This window comes from Rhodamnia argentea, chromosome 11 (genome assembly GCF_020921035.1).
Source record: "Rhodamnia argentea isolate NSW1041297 chromosome 11, ASM2092103v1, whole genome shotgun sequence".
Taxonomy (NCBI): Eukaryota; Viridiplantae; Streptophyta; class Magnoliopsida; order Myrtales; family Myrtaceae; genus Rhodamnia; species Rhodamnia argentea.
Genome location: NC_063160.1, coordinates 13,149,957 through 13,168,425, shown reverse-complemented (window position 1 = coordinate 13,168,425; position 18,469 = coordinate 13,149,957). Strand labels below are relative to the sequence as shown.

At 38.7% G+C, this 18,469-nt stretch overlaps 2 protein-coding genes and 1 non-coding gene across 10 annotated transcripts; all 3 read right to left on the bottom strand.

The window, feature by feature from the left end:
• Nucleotides 1-195: 195 nt before the first annotated feature.
• On the bottom strand, nucleotides 196-2,570 carry LOC115736481 (anaphase-promoting complex subunit 10). Its single transcript, XM_030668203.2, has 6 exons — nucleotides 2,319-2,570; nucleotides 2,156-2,216; nucleotides 1,938-2,030; nucleotides 1,733-1,803; nucleotides 819-923; nucleotides 196-617 (listed from the first exon to the last, which is right to left on the bottom strand). The coding sequence occupies exons 1-6, from the start codon at nucleotides 2,495-2,497 to the stop codon at nucleotides 548-550; spliced, it is 579 nt and encodes a 192-aa protein (XP_030524063.1). The 5' UTR covers nucleotides 2,498-2,570; the 3' UTR covers nucleotides 196-547.
• Nucleotides 2,571-4,809: 2,239 nt separating this feature from the next.
• On the bottom strand, nucleotides 4,810-4,883 carry TRNAN-GUU. The gene has a single exon. It is a non-coding gene; the product is annotated as a tRNA-Asn (tRNA).
• A 1,162-nt stretch (nucleotides 4,884-6,045) lies between these two features.
• On the bottom strand, nucleotides 6,046-12,237 carry LOC115736424 (U-box domain-containing protein 5-like). Of its 8 annotated transcripts, XM_048272775.1 has the most exons (7): nucleotides 11,888-12,237; nucleotides 10,295-10,376; nucleotides 9,600-9,821; nucleotides 9,138-9,245; nucleotides 7,377-8,458; nucleotides 6,446-7,101; nucleotides 6,046-6,356 (listed from the first exon to the last, which is right to left on the bottom strand). In XM_048272775.1, the coding sequence occupies exons 2-6, from the start codon at nucleotides 10,349-10,351 to the stop codon at nucleotides 6,477-6,479; spliced, it is 2,094 nt and encodes a 697-aa protein (XP_048128732.1). In that variant the 5' UTR covers nucleotides 10,352-10,376; nucleotides 11,888-12,237; the 3' UTR covers nucleotides 6,046-6,356; nucleotides 6,446-6,476. The 8 variants fall into 8 exon arrangements, with proteins under 8 accessions (XP_048128732.1, XP_048128729.1, XP_048128734.1 ...); XM_048272772.1 differs by having other exon boundaries at nucleotides 6,046-7,101; nucleotides 11,822-12,237; XM_048272777.1 differs by having other exon boundaries at nucleotides 6,046-7,101; nucleotides 9,600-9,834.
• Between the last annotated feature and the right edge of the window lie 6,232 nt (nucleotides 12,238-18,469).

The following is an 18,469-nucleotide window of genomic DNA, read 5'->3' as shown; positions in this document are numbered from 1 at the left end:
TAAGAGGTGCAATAATACACCTTTGAAATCAACTAGAAAATCTGAAAATGCCAACTTCAGAATGGAAAAAGAAACAACAATTACAGCACTACTCTGGAGAAGGCTCTACGGGGCTTAGCTTTTAAACAGAACAGATGATGACAAGGCAGCACGCACTAGAAAGTAGGTAAGTTAACTCCCCAAAGACAATTGAACTTGGAGGCTAAATCAACAAGCATCAATTTATGAAGGTTGCCAGAGCATTAACATGTGGTTGATTTCAACAGTCTGTTAAAGCAATGATGAGAAGAAACTGAAAATATCCTTCACGTCTCTTTTCTGCCCACTCTCCAATTAACTTGTAAGCTTGTGGATGGGCACTGCCCCTTCACTGAATCGCTTTGCAATTGAAGTCTCGCCAGAGTATATAGGAAAGATATCAGGATTGTCTTGAGGTAGAGAGGAAAGCCCTATAACTCACTGCATTCCCAAAAGAAACTCTTCAATGGCCCTCGAAGCACGAGATGTTACGTTTCTCACCCCCTTTTATTCTGAAGATTCTTGTCTCTCATCTCACGCAGGAGTAAGTAATAAACTCTGTTGATGTGAATTGGAAAGGCTGATGCGGAAATGGGTTCCTGTGATGCAGCATCAAAAAGAGAAGTTAAGATCCTGGAAATGCGCAAGAAGCCACCATAGCCAAACCACAGGAGTGTTTGGCTTTGAGGTCAGTACAGATGACAGTATGGCTCTTCCTAGAAGTAGCCCATTAGTCGTCCTTGATGCAATGATGAGAAATCAAAAGGCAAACAACTATAAGTTAATGATGACGAACTCACGGTCGAGGGCCATAGACTTTGATCTGCCGCACATGTGTGTCTCGTCCATTTAGGTGATTTGACAACACAGCTATTTGCAACATGAAAGTGTTGACGAAAGTCTCCCTGTCCAAACACTTTTCTTATTACTCGAGAGAGAAAGGGAAAACTCACAAAGAAGTGATATATAATACTTAACAAAACCTTCAAGTCTGCAAGAATGAGACTCCAGATATCAACTAAAGGGAAGTGGTAAAATTATGGCTCAGGTGCTGTCTACAAACATATTGACATCAATAGAGCGTGTAACCAAAAATGAGAATCATATGACACTGCACATGGTTTCTGGTTCTTAAAGTATACATGTTACCCACCAACCCCGCGCTTTTTCAACCAAGTATGTAAGAAAATGCATGTACTACTTTGTTCGGTACCTTATGGGTCTAACAGTGCCAAAATAGCAAGAAGTCTACAATAACACACTCGAAAGATTCAAAAAACATAACCCTTCGAAAAATCTAGCAGAAAATCTCTATGTTCAGCAATTTTCATCTAAAAATCATTTCCATGTCATGGCAGAAACTCTCCATGTTCAACAATTTTCTGTCCTAAAAGTACCGGACATATTGACCAATAGTTCTACATCATATTATCATATTCATAAACCAGCTTCCATCACATAACAGGGAAAGAGACCGTCCTAAATTGACCCCAGATGCTATACAAAGTAAACACGACAACAATTGGCACCAACAACCACCAGCAGAAAGGTTCCACGACATGACACCCTATCTTCCTAGCTAAACTTTCTCTGAAAATGCTTCTGTCTTTCGTGTGATGTCGTATTAATATTAAATCATACATAGAAAGCACTAGCAGTGAACTATCTAGCATTGCTTAACTACAGGAACACGACATCTGCTTTCGGAACTCACCGAGGATCATTTCCAGATAGAGATATAGGAATCCACCCAGCCGGCTTCACAAGTTCCACCGTCTTTATCTCCTGAATCGAAAACATTTACCAGCAAAACGGGTCAACTCTCTAGTCACATAAGCAATCAAAATCTGATCGAATAAACTACACAATCAATTATGACAACCTCAAAAGCTCCTCCGGATACAAAAAAAAAAACCGACCTTCAGATTGTGGAATCCGTCCCCAGCACGAATCGAGATCTTGCTGGGCGTATAGCTCTCATCAAGCTTAAAATCCACGTAGAGAGCCACCATCTTCAACCAGATCAAGTCCCAAAGAGCACAATTACGGTTCTAACTTTCAGAAGCATCGTATCACCAATGACAAAGAGCAGAAAGTTTCAGGAAATTAAAAATCAGGAATTGATGAAGAATCAAACCTGAAGCCTCACTTTCTTCTGGAACTGAACATTCACCAAATGAGGCTGCGCACCGTCGGATCTGAGTCCTCCCAAGAAAACCACCATAAAACAAACCTAACGATCAATTCTCGAAATTCTTCCTGAAACAGAGAACTTAGAGAGAGAGAGAGAGAGAGCGTACTGCCAGTAAGTGTCGAGGTTGTCGTCGCGAAGGGAGGAGACGCCATTGCCAGTCTTGCAGGAGCTGACGCTCCAGACGGCCTTTTTGCCCATCTCGCGGAGGTCGTCGTCCAAGGCGAGCACGAGGTTTCCTCCGGTGATCTTCCCTTCTTCTTCTCCTTCCGACGATTCCGTCGCCATTGGAACTCTGGAATCCCCGGAGAGTATCGAGCGTGTCTGACTCGAGCTTTGCTATTTGAAAAAGGAAAAAGCCACAAAAACGGTGAATAAATCTATTATCAAACCTTTTTATTGTTTTCGACCGAAAAAAAAAATTATTGTTATTTTCACAAAAATAAATACTGTCTGCTAATTTTTGTTTTTTTTAATGTTTCGCTGACAAACATGTTTAGGGCGTATTTGGCAACGATTCTGATTTTCTGATTCTGTTTTCCGGAACAAAAAATGACGAGAAACATGTTTAGTAACGTAAATAATTCTAATTCCGTTCTCGAGAACAATTGTTGAAGCAAAAACAATAATAAAAAAATTGATTCTAAAAAAAAATTTACTTTTGAGAATTACAAAAAACAAGGAAGTCTCAATTCTCTCGATTTTCCCTTGGCTAACCTTCAGTTTTTTCACTTTTCCCTTGACCTAAAAAAGAACAAAGTTCCATCACTCGTTCGTTGCTCCCATGACCCACCAACTCCACCGCCGCCATCCATGACTCCAGTAAAATTCGTTTAGTCATTCACTTTTCTTGGTGTCTTGTCACCTTGTCTCTCTTTCTCAAGGATCTCGCTTGAGGAAGCCCTCGCCGATTTAGGCGAGGGCCCCTCTCGTCATCCTCAAGCGAGGGTCGCCCTTGCCGACCTGGCCAAGGGTAGCCCTAGTCGAGCTCAAGCAAAGGTCACCCTCGCCGATCTTGGATCTGTCTAAAAAAAGAAAGGGAAAGACGATAGGGGTGGTGGTGCTTCATTTCCGATTTCCGTTCAGCTTTCATATGATCGATGACTTTGATAAGCCATTCTTCCGTTCTTATGTTCTCGGCTTTCTACTTTCTAATTTCATCTTCCGGACAGTATTCCCGTGACTCCTCTTCTCCGAGCTGCTGTTCCATATGGCTTCGTCCTTCTAGCAGTCTTAGATATTTCAACCTTGATCCGATACTTTGTTGGACAAATCTTCTCCTCAGCATTAGATTCCTCCATTTATAGTTCGAAAGCAAGCATTTATTATAATTACATCATGTGCTTTCTATAATTACATTCGTGACAAAGATAGAATGGACAAAACCTTTTTCCTATATGGAGATCCGAAGTACCCATTTAAACCTATACAAGAAGAGATTGCAGATGATATATCGCATGAAGAGGCAACCGAGATAAACATGCTTATAAAAATTATTGTAAATCAAATGGTAAGGGACAACAAGGAAATTTAGTGGCGTAGGTAGAATCTTCGATTAATTCGAAATGCAAGAAATTTACATGAAATTGGAAGGTGAATAGTTGATAAAGTTTATAATGAACAAAGGGGAGAAATTGTTTGTATCTTCATGCTCCACGGAATAAATAAACTAATTATGAATAATACGTGATATGTATTCATTTTATTAGTGATGATGTATAGGTTGACTTTATAGTAAAAAGACATAATTATTTGATTTAAATGACAAAAATTGGAAGGAGAAATTATTCCCAAAAGCAGAAATTTTGTGCGGTTAGCAAACGTATTTTTATTCCGGGAACGTAAATTTTGTGCACCTACTAAATGAGTTCTGATTTTCTAAAACTCATCTAGTGAACAAAATTTAAAAAAAATTAATTCCGATCGGAATTACTTTTTTTTTTATTAGAATCGTTGCCAAACAAGCCCTCATTATAATGCGTTTCTTTTCGAGAAAGTATTTTCCCCTTGGTAAATGTTTTTTCTTTAATCGATCATTTTCAGCATATCAAATTAGTGAAAGTTCAAAAATTAAATTCTCGAAAAATTCTTTCACTCAAACAAACACACTCTTAAAATTCCATTGCAATTTTAACTAGAACGATACAATAGCATGAGGAAAAATATATCAATTCTTCAGATATACCTAATTTTGCAAGTTACTATTAGCATTTTAATTAATTAATCTTTAATCGATTGAAATATAGAAATTTTTTTCTTTTTTTGCCGGTAGTGAAAACAGATAAAAAAAAAGACGAATAAAAAATGATGATGAGAATTGCAAAAGAAAGAGCCACAAAAGCAGTAAATAAAACTGTTATCTAACCTTGTAATTTTCACAAAAATATGTTTAGTGGATTTCATTGCCATTTCAAATTGAACGATACAATACCATAACAAGAATTAAATCAATGCGTCGGATAATCTAAATTTTTTGCAAGTTAATCGCTTGGAAAAAAAAAAAAAATATGATTTTTATTGGCATTGAAAATATACCAAGGGCAAAAAGATTCAAAAAAAAAAAGAAGAAGAAAAATTGCTGAAAAGTTTAGGAAAGAAGGCGCTAGAGGAAGGGCTTGAACCTTCGACCTTGTGGTTAACAGCCACACGCTCTAACCAACTGAGCTACTCCAGCAGGTTCGCCCTCTCATACCCATAAATTGTTAATATACTGTTGACCCGAAGTAATTACATTCGCCAATTCATTGTGAATTTGCAGAAAAATCTGTCACGAAACTCCAAAATTCGCGAATTCGTGCGACATATCTGCTTCTTAAGACAAACTAACGAATGTCAACGGATACCGACATAATCGTTTCTCAACATGTTAACCTCGAGTGCAGACATGTCGGGCTGGTTCAGCATCCGACCGGCTGGTTCCGATGCGCGGTAAAATGTCCGGTGGGTTTTCATGTCGTGTCGCTTCGGCAATGAAAGATAGGGATAGGATCATCGTCACGCTGCAAATTGGAGTTCCGACCCCGAGATCTTTCCACGGCTCCTAACTTTGCTGCTTGAATTTTCCGAGGTCGAGAGTTCCCCTACTAGACCATGTCTTTCCTTGGTACTCCTGACTTCCATGTAATTTTGATCCAATGGAAAGGACCTCCTTGCTCAAGCTAATCCAGAAAACGGAAGCCTCCCGAGACTTATCGCGGGTTTAAGAGGGCCACTCTCCGTAAATCTTGACCAGGAAAGTACCCCAGCAAAAGCAATGTAGATATCGAGCAACTTCCTGTGACAGAGTTCATGAATTTGATTGATGGCTGCTAAAGATCTGGCTACTTGGTGTTTCAATCCGAATGTACGTGCCTACACATCTATGTTATCCATGCTGCGGAGCCGTTCGCTATGGTCGGGACTCGGGGTTTGCATTTCAAGTCTCGAGCCGATAAAACAGGAAGGACATGAAAAGAAAAAAAAAACATCAGAAAGGAACTGACAAAAAATCATCAGGAAGGACATTGCTGCATGCTTTCATCTGGACAACCAACTAAATGCACGCTCATGAAAGCAAATAGTTTACATGAAAGTTTCAAGGTCTAAAGAGCAATCATCCTACTTTATTATCTACCATTCTCGGTTGCTTGTAAACGCGTGCTGAGGTGACTCTTCAGGGCTTGTCCTGAGAATTAGGAATGGATCGGTAATCCGAGGCATGTGAACTAACGATTGATGAAGGAAGCCTTGTGAGCATACCTCGTTTGTGCAAGGTTATTTCTCTTTCCATTTGACAATGATTTCACAATGCTGCAGATAAACTTGCTGTACTTTCTAAAAGGAAGAACTGAGTGTCGTGACAAAGTTCAGCATCCAATGACTGCGTTCAGATTCAAGGCAAATAACAATTCAAAGATGTACAAACGCCACCGAGTACAGGTTTGAGAAAACTGAAGCACAGACACTGTCGGTTCCTATCTACATGGACACTATCTACATGGCTCGAAACCCGAGAAGAAAGAGGAAAAAACAAAGGCTACTGTTAGAACTTGGCCTAAGCAAAATTTGCAGAAGAATCCATCCCTAGTGACGCGGAATCTTGCCGGGATGAGAAATCTTTTGTTGAGAAAATTCTATGCTATCTTATGTTGATGGAGATTATCTACCACTGCACGGTCAAAGAGCAGAGTCCTCAGGGTGCACCTTTAAGTTACACCTTGGTCGCTCGAGAAATTATGTCTTCTAAAATGACAACACCTTCCTTTCAGAAGGCATAGAATGCCACGGATCACAAGCCATCACGTTCGATATCTCGGAAGAGCCTTAGCAGCTCGGAAGCACTCGCCTTTGCTTTGTCGCTGCCGTTCGTCTTTATGTTGATTAGAGCAGGATAAACTGTGAAACTTTCATCCAGGACCAACTTACAGTATAGATCTTGGTCGCGGCATACCGAGTGTAGAATGGCCACTGCATATTCTTGGTCTTCACTACTGGCAGAATCTAGAAATTCAGCAATGGAAGCAATGCATTCATCAGTCTCTACAATGGAAGTGCTTGCCTCTTCGCTATTGCACAGATTTTTCAGGATCGTCAGGGCAAGCGTCATAAAAGGGGAAGTCTGAAGAAAAGGGACCATCTTCGGGATGCATCCTAAGTGTATAAGATGATGACAGACATAGCAATCATACGACAGATTGCTCAGAATCTTGAGTGCAGATTCCTGAAGTAGTCTGTTCTGAGAGCCGAGGATCTTGAAGATGGGGGCAAGAACACCTGATGCGGCAATCTCGGGTCTGCAGGTTTCATGAGTGGACAAGACTTCTAGCGTGGCAAGAACTTGTTCAGATACTTCTGAATCGAGCAATGATATCAAGAGAGAGAAGGCACTTTTCTTGATACATGTCACTTCATACCTACATGAAGCAAATTAGAAATAAGATTTTGCAGAGATTTGGGAGCATTTTACATGAACTGTAAACTATTAGTGAAGTATGATGCAACCCACAGGCCGAAAATGATCTGCTTAAATATTTGAAACGGCATTGAAGGCGTCGACCAGGAAAAAACTTTAGCTAGGTCAAGAATCACGTCATCCTAAGCTAGTGGTGTCATCATCACATCATCCCGAAAAGGAATGATAACATTACTAGTATTTATGGATTCCGGCTGACTATAGAAAATAACATACCTATTTTTGCTGACATATGTCAGTAAGAATTGTGACCCAGTCCTTTGAGCTTTTAGGTCACCTTGGTCGTGGGCATCTACAAGAAACTGTACAAGCAGCGTAAGAAAATTCTCAAATGGCACTGACCCAAGAGCTTGATCATCGCGATCCAAATAGTTTTTGACATCTTCGACAACCTCACATTGGGACTTCCATTGAAGCTCTTTGAGTTTAGGCAGTAATGCCAAAGATCTCAAGGTCCTCGGTATAGAAGTTCCACATCTTTGATCATCATCATCACTCTGAATAGAGGTCGAACTTAGGTCATCTGGAACTTTAACACTCGAAGGGTCAGGATTGTAGATGGAATCTACATATCCATGAGCAAGACTGCCGAGGCTGTCGATGGATGTTGAAGAAGCTTCCAATGAGCAAACAGTTTCTGCTCGTATGCTCGGGTCTATATTTCTAACTCCATATTCTACACACCATTTTGATATCTCGTGCTTCAGGAAACTGTTTGGTGCCAACAACTGATGCGACAGCTTCTCCTTTGTTTTGGGACATGTATCGTAACCCTCATCAAACCACCTCTGGATCCACATCCTTTCGAATGTCACTCCAGAAGCAATGACGATGGGATCGTACATCAATCTCTTAGACAAGGGGCAATTGAATTCACCAGGAGGGACAGGGTCCCTCAGAACATCAGCTTTAGCATCACTGCTGGATGTGGAGGTTTGAAATTCATTTGTTTTATCACCATGAGCGACAGCATTCTCTTGTGGCTCTGCCACGATGGAGTTTCCGTACTTATCCAGGAGATACAATAAGGATTTCAACCTCTCTTTCTTCGCTGGGTTTCTGTCACCAACTTTGCTGAGAAGATTCTTGATTGATCTTTTCTCCGTTACGACAGCTCTTTGAGACATGATATGAAGCTTTGAAGCAGCAAATTTAATTGCTCCAATATCCAATGTCTCCATCGGACCAGCTATGGATAAATGTAGCCTTAAAGATTGTCGAAGAACCTTTCCAGCCTCCATTTCAGAAGAATCCAAAACAAACTTTGCATTTCTAAGCTCGTCAATTATGTGACATATCTGCAGACGCAACAAGCAAAGTAAGAAACTAAAGAAAGGAAAACCTGGTTTGACCTCCCCAACACACGACTAAAAACATTCCATCTCACAAGCAATAAGAAGAATGCATGTCCAATGAAATTTCCTGCACCCCCTGCCGAGCCTATGCAGAGAAAATGCCAACTCCAGGAGAGCCACAACAAATGCTTAGGTGAATTTTTTTTTTTTTTTTTTTGTGACAAGATGTGGATTTAGTTAAGGCTAAGGATATATATATATATATATATATAGAGAGAGAGAGAGAGAGAGAGAGAGAGGAGAAGAAGGAGACTAAGAAGTCCAAGCGATCAATGAAAGAAGGGTTGCTTTACTAGGTGTAAACTAGGATAATTCACATACATTGAAAGCTAGGTCAGGGAAACAACTCATTGCAACAAATGTTAGTTGTGCAGAACAAGCATCCAAGAGAAGACTTAATGTAGGGAGGATGAAAACTACATCAGCGGAGCAAGGATCAGCGCTTTTCTTCTTCTGGCTGATAGAAGGCATAGGACAAAGTGTTGCCTCAGATCATTAACAGAAGCCGAAAAGGAGCCAGTCCGTTTCCATGGCGGCCACAGAAGTACGCCCACTAGATACATTAATATTAAGAAGATTCTATCTGTGTTAAATCTCTGCATAACGTATAAAAGCAACCAACCTTGATAGCCAACAGGACTGGAACCGAATTTCGAACTAGGTCTAAACCACGCTCCAATAGCTCCCTTGATCTTTGACATCTCCTGGCTATTGCGTCACTGGTTAGTGCCTGAAAGTTGCAAAAATCACATGTCTGTGAAGCCAACAAATATATGAACTTGACATATTATCTACTCTACGTACTTTGGGAGCAGACCTAATGTAGATTTTAAGGAGTAATTCTAAGGACTGAGTAGATAACGAGAAATATGGGAAAGACTGTCAAATGTTTAGTCAATACAGCATGTCAAAATTCTCCCCACTGTTGACGCACCAAAACTTCTATATCCAACTTTTCTGCTTGGTCTTCTTCCCTTTAGGAACTTTTTATCATTTGAACTGTCACTTTCACAAGGAATGTGATCAAGTCGCTACTTTCCAGAAGGCACAACTATTTGACAAATAAGTGTCTATGTTTTTTAACCTCATCACTTTGGAGTTGAACAACCTCATAGGTACCCACCAGGTAGAGTTTGCTAGATTCACTGCAGTGGTGGAGGAGTTGCTTGGCTTTATCAATTTCACAAATTAAAGAGGAAAGTGCAAGCATTCCAGATGAGCGAGGACGAGCTGCCTCTATTTGTGGAATAACACTCGATACTTTATCAACCAACTTCATAAGCTCTGTGCACATTTCATAATGGACCTGCAATCATTAGCTATACTCATCACATTACACGAAATCAGAAAGAACGAAAAAGTATAGATACGACGGATCGATAAAAATGGACAACTTCAAAAACCAATCAATACAAAGCTTTTATATATGTACTGTGACTTGCCCACATTCTTCCAAATAAACATTAATGCAGGCACACTTTTTTTAAACGTGTAGTCCTTAGTTCATTCCAAACTGAAACAACTTAGTGCTTCATCTTCATCAATGCTAGTGACTTTTTCTACTATCATCTCACTTTATCTGGAAGCCAAAGGCATCAAAAATCAGAAACTCTTCTCATTCAAGAGAATTAAGCTGGAATGCAGCTCCGTTATCATTATTAACACTGCACACCAGCCTAAATAACTGGTAGCAACAAATTTACCAGACAGCACATTAGAACATAAAATGATCAATCTCATGCATAGGAATAGAAATTTTAAGTCCTGACAAATATTTACCTTGAAACAGTAAGAATTAGAGAGTGTCTCCGCCACCACAGTGATACCACTTCCCATTGAAAGAGACTGACTTTTCCTTGATCTGCAGATGCAGAAGTATTGACGAGAAAAGATTACTATGATGTGTTTTTTGCAAATCCAACACAAGACCCAATCACAAGACACTCAAATACTATGTTGAGATATCAATTACGTAGCATCATTGCAACCAATCATTAGTCAGAAAATGCAGCAGACATGAGATGTTACCGGTGCAAAAACAATGGACAGAGGATTTAAAGGACATAAGCACCAGCAAAGCATGAATGTTATTTTTTCCTGCCTCTCAAAGTAGAGGTTTGACATGCAAAAATTAATTCTTAGTACATATGCTGCATTCCTCCAAAAGTATGGAGCGAACACTCAAACTAGAATCTGACATTTCCGAAGAAAAGGATAGAGAATATGGCAATTCTACAGAAATTTAAAGAATGGCTAATTAACCAGCAACAAAGATTCTGAAGCAGGAGGACACGCCATTGCTATATTGAGGCCTCTGCTTCATCGACATCAAGAATCTCTACTTTGACAACCACCAAATATTATAGCAATAGTGCTATCAATTTTTTTCATGTGAATCGGTGTTTGACGCATTCTACAAACTTCAAAGGTCATCAGTTATTTCGCTTTCACTTCTCTGGTGCCATTAGCTGGTGCTTTTAACAAAACAGCCTTTCCTCATGAAAGAACCAAATACATAGATTAGATTTCATGAATTGGTTTCATACGGACCTTTGCACCACAAGGAAATGGGATATTCAGAATGAGTTCCCTTAGATCACAAATTGAAGAACAGGACGACATCTTCGTCCAAGAATTTAAGGGCTATGTTTTCCTCCAAAGGGTGGAGGAAACTTCCTCCAGACAACCTTCTCAATTCTCATTGAAGGGTTACAGCCATGTAAACCCATATTCATATTTTGTTAATTTTCCATACGATGATGTCCACAACTTGTAACCCGCGGATCAGAATAACTGGCTGTGCTCTCATTTTTAACAAGATATCGGAGCTGGCTAGTTCCTGAGTTCAGTTCTTGGAACTCTCACGCTGACAGACAAGTAATGGTCTCATCAATTCTTTTAACCTCCAAGCATCTACGAGTCTTGCATATATCATGCTCAAAAAGCACCGTTCTCGAAGAGTTTGAACTTTGAGAGCAAAGCAAATTCCTTAATTTTATCATCCAAGAAGAGTAATGAAACTTCTATCTCTGCTTACTGGGAAGAAGACACAAATCAATTAAACTTATCACCACCACTATGGCTCTTGTGCTACTATATTATTATACAGAGGCTAGCTTTTCCTTCTCACTTTTTCATCCCAAAGCAAGTAAATAACAATTTCCCAGAAATAGCAAATTCACAGCAAACTGTCACAACGAATCTCAGAAGAAATAACCCCTAAAGACATCATTTTTGTCACACAACAGACAGTTTGCGACTCTATCACCAGAGAGAGACCTTGCAAAGAACAGCAATCCGCCATACCTCAGCCACAAAATCACAGAAGAATCTTCTAAAGATGCAACGATCTAAAGAAGGTCTGCGACTTACCAGATAATGTTAGCAACAGCCCTCCTTTTTAGAAGTACAGAAGCACTCAGCCAGAAGAGAAGTTCAAGAGCAGCTCTCCGAGAGGAGAGCTACGTGCTCTGCTCGAAGCAAGCAAGAACCAAGACCATTTCTTGTTTTCTGCCAATGCAGGTCTTCAGGGGAAAACGAAACACAGAAGATTTTCTAACCAGAGCACCAAGAAAACATCAATTTTGTGCGAAGAATCTTGCTCGGGACAAGCAAAAGTGTCTGCGCACAAGAGGGAGACGAATAGACACCGTCAAAGCCGAGAGCTCATTTCAAGTTCTGTCTGCACAGGAGGGAGACAGACGCACAACGTCAAAGAGGAGAGCTCATTTCAAGTTCCCAATATATAACAGAGAGAGAGAGAGCGAGGGGTGTCATCTGGAGCAGCGTTTTTTTTTTTTTTTTGTTGCTGAGGAAGTGGCTGGTTGTTAGTTCTCACTTCCGGGCATGTACAAATGGGACGCCGTGGGGTCAACGAGCTGACCCGAGGATTACTTCCTGGTCAAATTCCAAGATCACGAGAACGGAAAACTGGCGACCGTTCCTAACGCACGGGAAGAACTTTCGAAAAAAGAAGAAGATAAGATGACGAGTCAAGAAATTATTAGTGGTTAAGTTCATATTTCGTTGGACAAAAAGTTCAAGCTATCAAATTGAACGAATCAAACTCATGCCGAGTCCAACACATCAATTGGAAATTACGACATTGGTTATAGCAACGTTGGAATTTAAGCAACGAGAAATCCAACATTAATGTATCTCGTTCTCTCAAGAGGAGATCGCTTCTTCACTCGTGGGCTCAGCACGAAAAGCCGATTCGAATATCTCTCCGTCATCTAAAATAGAAATAACGGTTTTCTTTTTTGTTGGTAAAAAATAGTACATCTCAAATGATTGAGATAAATACGATGTAATAAATCTTCTTATATCAGAAATTGAGTTTGGAAAATGCCCTCGTCACATCTCCGGCAAAGTTTAAGATTCAACGGACCAAGGTTAAAGGCAAATTAGGACGAAGCATCCATAGGATTAAACAGTTCCTCAACCAACTAATCCAAAAAAAAAATTTCTCCTGTGCGGCAGAAACGCGGTCCGCATCGAGAAGGACGGGAAATAAAGTAGAAACGAACAGGAGAGAAATGGGGAATCTGTTTCGGATGTTCGCCAGTTGACACGGCTGGTCAAAGTCGTGAACTTACGGACAAAGCGATGAGAGGCTAGGACTCGAGAGGCTGCTTTCGGGAATCTGTCTGACTGTCCATTTTCCAAAGCCAAGATTTTCATTTGCTTGGGTGAGATTTGCTGTATATAGAATCAGACCCAAAACACCCAAAAAAAAAAAAAAACCTTTGTTTTTTAATCAAAAGCAAATATTTTATTTATATTTTCGAGATGATACATGAAAACTGTAAAAGAAAACACGTGAAACAAGGGCAAAGTAGAATGACAAAATATAAATTGCTATGATAAGTATAATCTCATCCATAAGAACGAATTTGTCTCGGCATCAAAATAGAACAATCGGCGGTCGGGTATCGAATCTCGCATTGTCATCAGTGATGAGCATATACTATAATCCTCTTTTGTCAATGCGGTCACCTAGACCTAGATCGAGAAAGAAGAGCTCTCGAGTCTAGATTTAGATCGCAAAAGGAGAGTTTTCAAATTTCGGAGAAGTCGTATAACTGCTTCCAAAGCAGCAGAAACACACTGTGTTCCTTCTCGTTTCTGCCGCACTTCTTAATTTGGAAGATCTGAAGCAGCGTGTTAATTCGTAACGATGAGAGCGGAAAATACGCCTAGGGAGCGAAGAAGAGCATTGATCTTACGAATCGGATTGCGTACTTCGTAAAATTTTCTTGAAAGAACCACTGAAGGTTATTGGTTTGTCGTGGATTTTCGCAATACGAAATCGTCATGCGAAACGAGACGCTTGACAGTAACCAATAGCGACGAGTGACTGGTTGCACATTACATCACTTTCATCTAATGATGGAGACGGAGCACCACAAATGATTGAGTCTAAAACCGGTCAAAAGTTTAATAAGTATTAGTCGCTTTAGAATTCGAGAAATTTTTAAATAAAGACTTGAAGTGCCATCATTTTCTTAAATAAATATCTAAAGTGAATCTTATTTTAAATTAGGGCATGTAATGACTATGTCGGTCTCAAATAAGGGCGTAAAATAACCCCGACAGTTTTAAATGAAGTTCCAACCTGTCATCCGATTAAATATTCTGATTGGTCAAGAGCATTTTCGTCCAAAGACAATTATATTTCTGAATATTTTTTATCTTTTTTTTTCTTTGTTGTGGCCGGCAAGGGCGACCCTCCTCCAGCCCTCTTCGGGCATCGCGGCAACATGCGAAAAGAAAAGAAAAGAACAAAAAAAGGAAGAAAAAAAGATGAATATCTAGAAGGTTAGGCTTTTCTTTGAGGCTAACAAGGCCGGTTCAAGCCATTATTTAAAACAAGGATTACTTCAAGTTCTTATTTGAGAAAATAAGAGGACTTCAGGCCGTTATTTGAAATGACATTATTTGAAATAATGTCCATTTCAGGTTCTTATTTGAGAAAATGAGAATACTTGAGATCCTTATTTGAAATTTTTTCTTATAATTTTTCAGAAATAAGGATGCTCTTGTTGCTTTCGACCCTTCAACCTTTACATTTACATGTTTTCATTAACGTAAATAAATTTTCTTTGTGAAACAAATCTATAGTTGATTCATTACATGCTAGACACAATAGACATAGTCAAGCATAATGTAAGAAATATAAATGAAGCATGTTTTTTTTGTGGTGGTGCAAATTTCGAACGCATCTCATATTTTATTTTTGATGGTGTAAATTATAGATGGACAATGTAAGAAAATATCCAGGTAAATTTCATCACCTCAGAAAAAGGAAAAAAAAATGCCAATTTCCCGATGTGCCTCATAAGTATGTATATTTCTCGCAGTCACACGGAGAATTGTTTCGACGTGGAAAAATTAAGATAATCCGAATTGTGCATTTTGACCTAAAATTTTCTGTAATTCCTCTTTTTCATATGACGTCTTTTTACTGTTTTTTTTTTTCAAAATTTCACCTCATTCCAATATATATATAACATTTGGGAGAACACCTGATGAGATCGAGCCAAATGATTCAACAACAACAATAATTGCATAGTCATCAGGTGTTTTCCCAAATGTTATTGTATCTCGAGTCTTCGGATAATTGCATAGTCATAGTGAATTCCCCCGAAGAGATGTAAGTTTGAAATTTTATTTTTACCTTCAAAAAGTTGGTAATTTTTTTTCCCTTGAAAAAAACGTCGATTATTCGTGTCAAAACGTGTGCTTCGAGTCCTCTCACCCTCGAGGCTTTGGAATTAATAACTCTCACGTCCGGTTCAGTAGCAAGGAATCTAGAGATGGAATTAAAAAAGAACTATCAACTATATCCCGAACATGTAACTCACGGCAATTACATCCCTTGTATCCATCTTTATGATTTGTGGGTTAGCCCTAAAACATCATAATATGTACCGAACGAGCAAAATAATTAAATTGTATCTCGTGTCAAGTCATATTTAAGCCTTTTCTTTCTGTCTTTTGAACTATATACTGAATTAATAACTCACGGTGGACACTGATTAGTCATATCCATCTTTATGCTTCGTGGGTCAGCACTAAAGCATCATGACATGTACTGAACAGGCAAAGTAGTTAAATTGTCAAATTTAATATGTCAGTGTCAAGTCATATTGAAGTCCTTTCTTTCTCTATGTTGTATTTTATCTCGTGTGGATTCCGTGTCGCGTCAACGGGCCGCGTCTGACCATATCGGTCTTAATGTCAAGCCTATGATTTAAATAAGCCGGGTTTCTGGATCAATTTTCTAAAGGAATTGTTTTGTTTGACTAAAGCGATTTCGATGAAATCACACATTAACGAGGAGTAAGGCCGCGTGGAGGGGAAAGCATGAACAGATTACTTTAATAAAGCACACGTTATTCATGGTCTTACACGACGGTCCTCTTGGCTATTATCTTCTATATTTTCCATCGAGAAAGAAGACGCGGCTGCTCTAGCCAGGCCCATCAATCTTTTGTAAAATTAGACCCGTCAAATTGACGGATTCACAAATACGCAACGCGACGTAACTTGAACACCTTTCCATTTAGGTTCTTGACAAAGGTTTTACTCTGTGAAGAACAATCTTGGACCAGAAGGGGTCGCCCGACTCACCGGAGACCACTGGGGCACGGCGTATGGACTTCTGGTGCTTTTAGACACACAGGAGTTATGAAAAGCTTATGAATTCTGTGCGACCACTATTAATTGCTCTAATAGATCCAATCGTTCAAAAGGGTTAAAATGTTAGATCAAGACATAATTTTGATACTTAAAACATTTTAATAAAATCATATCGATATATTGAATTTTATCATTGTGCTGCGATATGGTCATTGCTGCTAACTCTCGGTCCTTCTGAAAAATGGAAACAATGGGTGCATAAGAGCAGTGCCGCGACTTTTTTTTATGGACACACGTTTTTCCCTTTTGCGTAAGATCACTTGATATGTCGGAATCAGTTACATTAGTGTACAATTTGAGGGGATGATTACTAAATCAATCCTAAACTCATAATATATATGTCAATTTAGTTATAAAATTTTCAATTTTACAAAAATAATTGTTAAATTTGCGCAAAATGTCAGTATAGCCCTTCCGGCCAATTATTGCCGGAAATTACTGATGTGACATCTGGTCATTGCCGGCCATTCTATGTGGCACTCTGATGCAAACAAACAATGTCCTACATGAAATCCCTAGATTAGCGATTTTCGAAAGCAATTGACTGAGAGGACTACATTGAATATCGCGTTAATATTCAAGACTTCATTGACGAAACTAGAAAGTTTGCTCCAGCCACACCACCGCACTGTATATATAACTTTAGTGTAAACCGTAAAGCACCACTAGGCCGGACCACATGGGCTTCGAAGCCTGGGGCTATTGAGGCTGTCAAAGCACTTCATAAAATTTGAAGAACGAACATTGCATTATTTAGAGAAATGCAATTTTTAAATGCCACGTGCCCAAAAACGACCTTGTAATCATTTGAAACTAGGCCAAAAAAAAAAAATCATTGGAAACTAGGGACGCGTATGGTAATGTTTCTGTTTTTCTGTTTTGCTCTGAAATAGAAAAAGCACAGAAACTCGTTTGAAAATGTAAATTAATTTTTTGTTTCGAGAAACGGAAACAAGAATTAAAAAACATAACTTCTTTGTTCCCATGAACAAAAAGAGAGACAATGTAATTCTAGAAAAATAAACTCAATGTAAATTAATGCTCGTCTTTACAACCATGAGTCCACTGTCCCCACTATCATTTGTCGTTCGCTGCCGCCAACCGCTAGTTGTCGTTGCCGCCGCCACAGCTCGTCGGCCCCTTTCGTCTCCACTGACATTTTTATAATTAAACAAAAAAATAGGAATAGAAATTTTTAGGGCTGTACCAATTGTGAATAGAAATTCTGTGCGGTTATCAGACGCGTTCTTATGCTTAAAAATTGTTCTAGGGAGCATAATAAAAACTCATTTCTGCTCACAAATTGTTCCTGAGAATAGAAACATTGCCAAACGCATTCTAGATCACCTTTCAACATATACCAGGAATAGTCACGTGTACGAGGGCGACTCACCCTTCTTAGGAAACTCGATTTAAGTTTTCCTCTAAACAAAGAAAAATCCAAAATGTCTTGCTTGCGTTTGTTTAATGAAAAATAAATAATTTGAAAGATATTTCTTAAAAATAATCGCTTATATCATTAAAAAAATAGAGGAAATGAATTTTTTCCAGCGTGCATTGAAATATTTAGACATAAATTATTATCGGTAATGAATATATCTTTTACTGATACAAGCCATCAATTTTAAAGTAACATTTTTTAACTTACCAATTTTTCATAAAGTAAATGGGGCCTTAATTAACTAACCACCCCACCATAATCATGTCATATACTGTAGCCACATCACTGCACGTTATATTTAGTTTAATGCAACACTGGCCTGGACTTCTGGAGGCTGGCCTGGCCTGGCCGACAAAGCCCTAATTGAAAATCGAAGAACAGTTCTAAAGAATTTGTTTGTTTCGAAAAAAATAAATAATTTTTAAAAAAAAATCCCGAAGTAGACTCCTTGTATGTCATATCGCTTATCTAGACTTTGTTGTTTTGAAAAAAATAAATAATTTTAAAAAAATCCTAAAGTAAATCACTTGTATGTCGAATCACTTATTTAAACTTTGTTTGTTTGTTTCGAACGTAATAAATAATTTTTTTTAAAAAAAATCCTAAAGTAGATCACTTGTATGCCGTATCACTTATAAAAGCGAATGAATGAAAAATATTATCATCATCCTCGAAAATATTTAGACATGTTTTGTTATTGATAATGAAAATATTTTTCATTGATCAATAATCTCAAATGATACAAACGATCATTTTCAGAATTTTTTTTTTCAAATCACACATTTTTCGCAAAACAATCAAAGTGTTAT

What these genes read in the sequence shown, in the direction of transcription:
- LOC115736424 (XM_048272772.1), bottom strand. Translation starts at nt 10,351, where the DNA reads ATGGGAAGTGGTATCACTGTGGTGGCGGAGACACTCTCTAATTCTTAC. An exon ending in CTAATTCTTACTGTTTCAAG is followed by an intron (nt 9,822 to 10,294) that starts GTAAATATTTGT and finishes TAATGATTGCAG; the next exon opens with GTCCATTATGAAATGTGCAC. An exon ending in CAGTCCTGTTGGCTATCAAG is followed by an intron (nt 8,459 to 9,137) that starts GTTGGTTGCTTT and finishes TTGCGTCTGCAG; the next exon opens with ATATGTCACATAATTGACGA.
- LOC115736481 (XM_030668203.2), bottom strand. Translation starts at nt 2,497, where the DNA reads ATGGCGACGGAATCGTCGGAAGGAGAAGAAGAAGGGAAGATCACCGGA. An exon ending in CTATCTGGAAATGATCCTCG is followed by an intron (nt 924 to 1,732) that starts GTGAGTTCCGAA and finishes GTGTTTGGACAG; the next exon opens with GGAGACTTTCGTCAACACTT. An exon ending in AAAGTCTATGGCCCTCGACC is followed by an intron (nt 618 to 818) that starts GTGAGTTCGTCA and finishes GCTGCATCACAG; the next exon opens with GAACCCATTTCCGCATCAGC.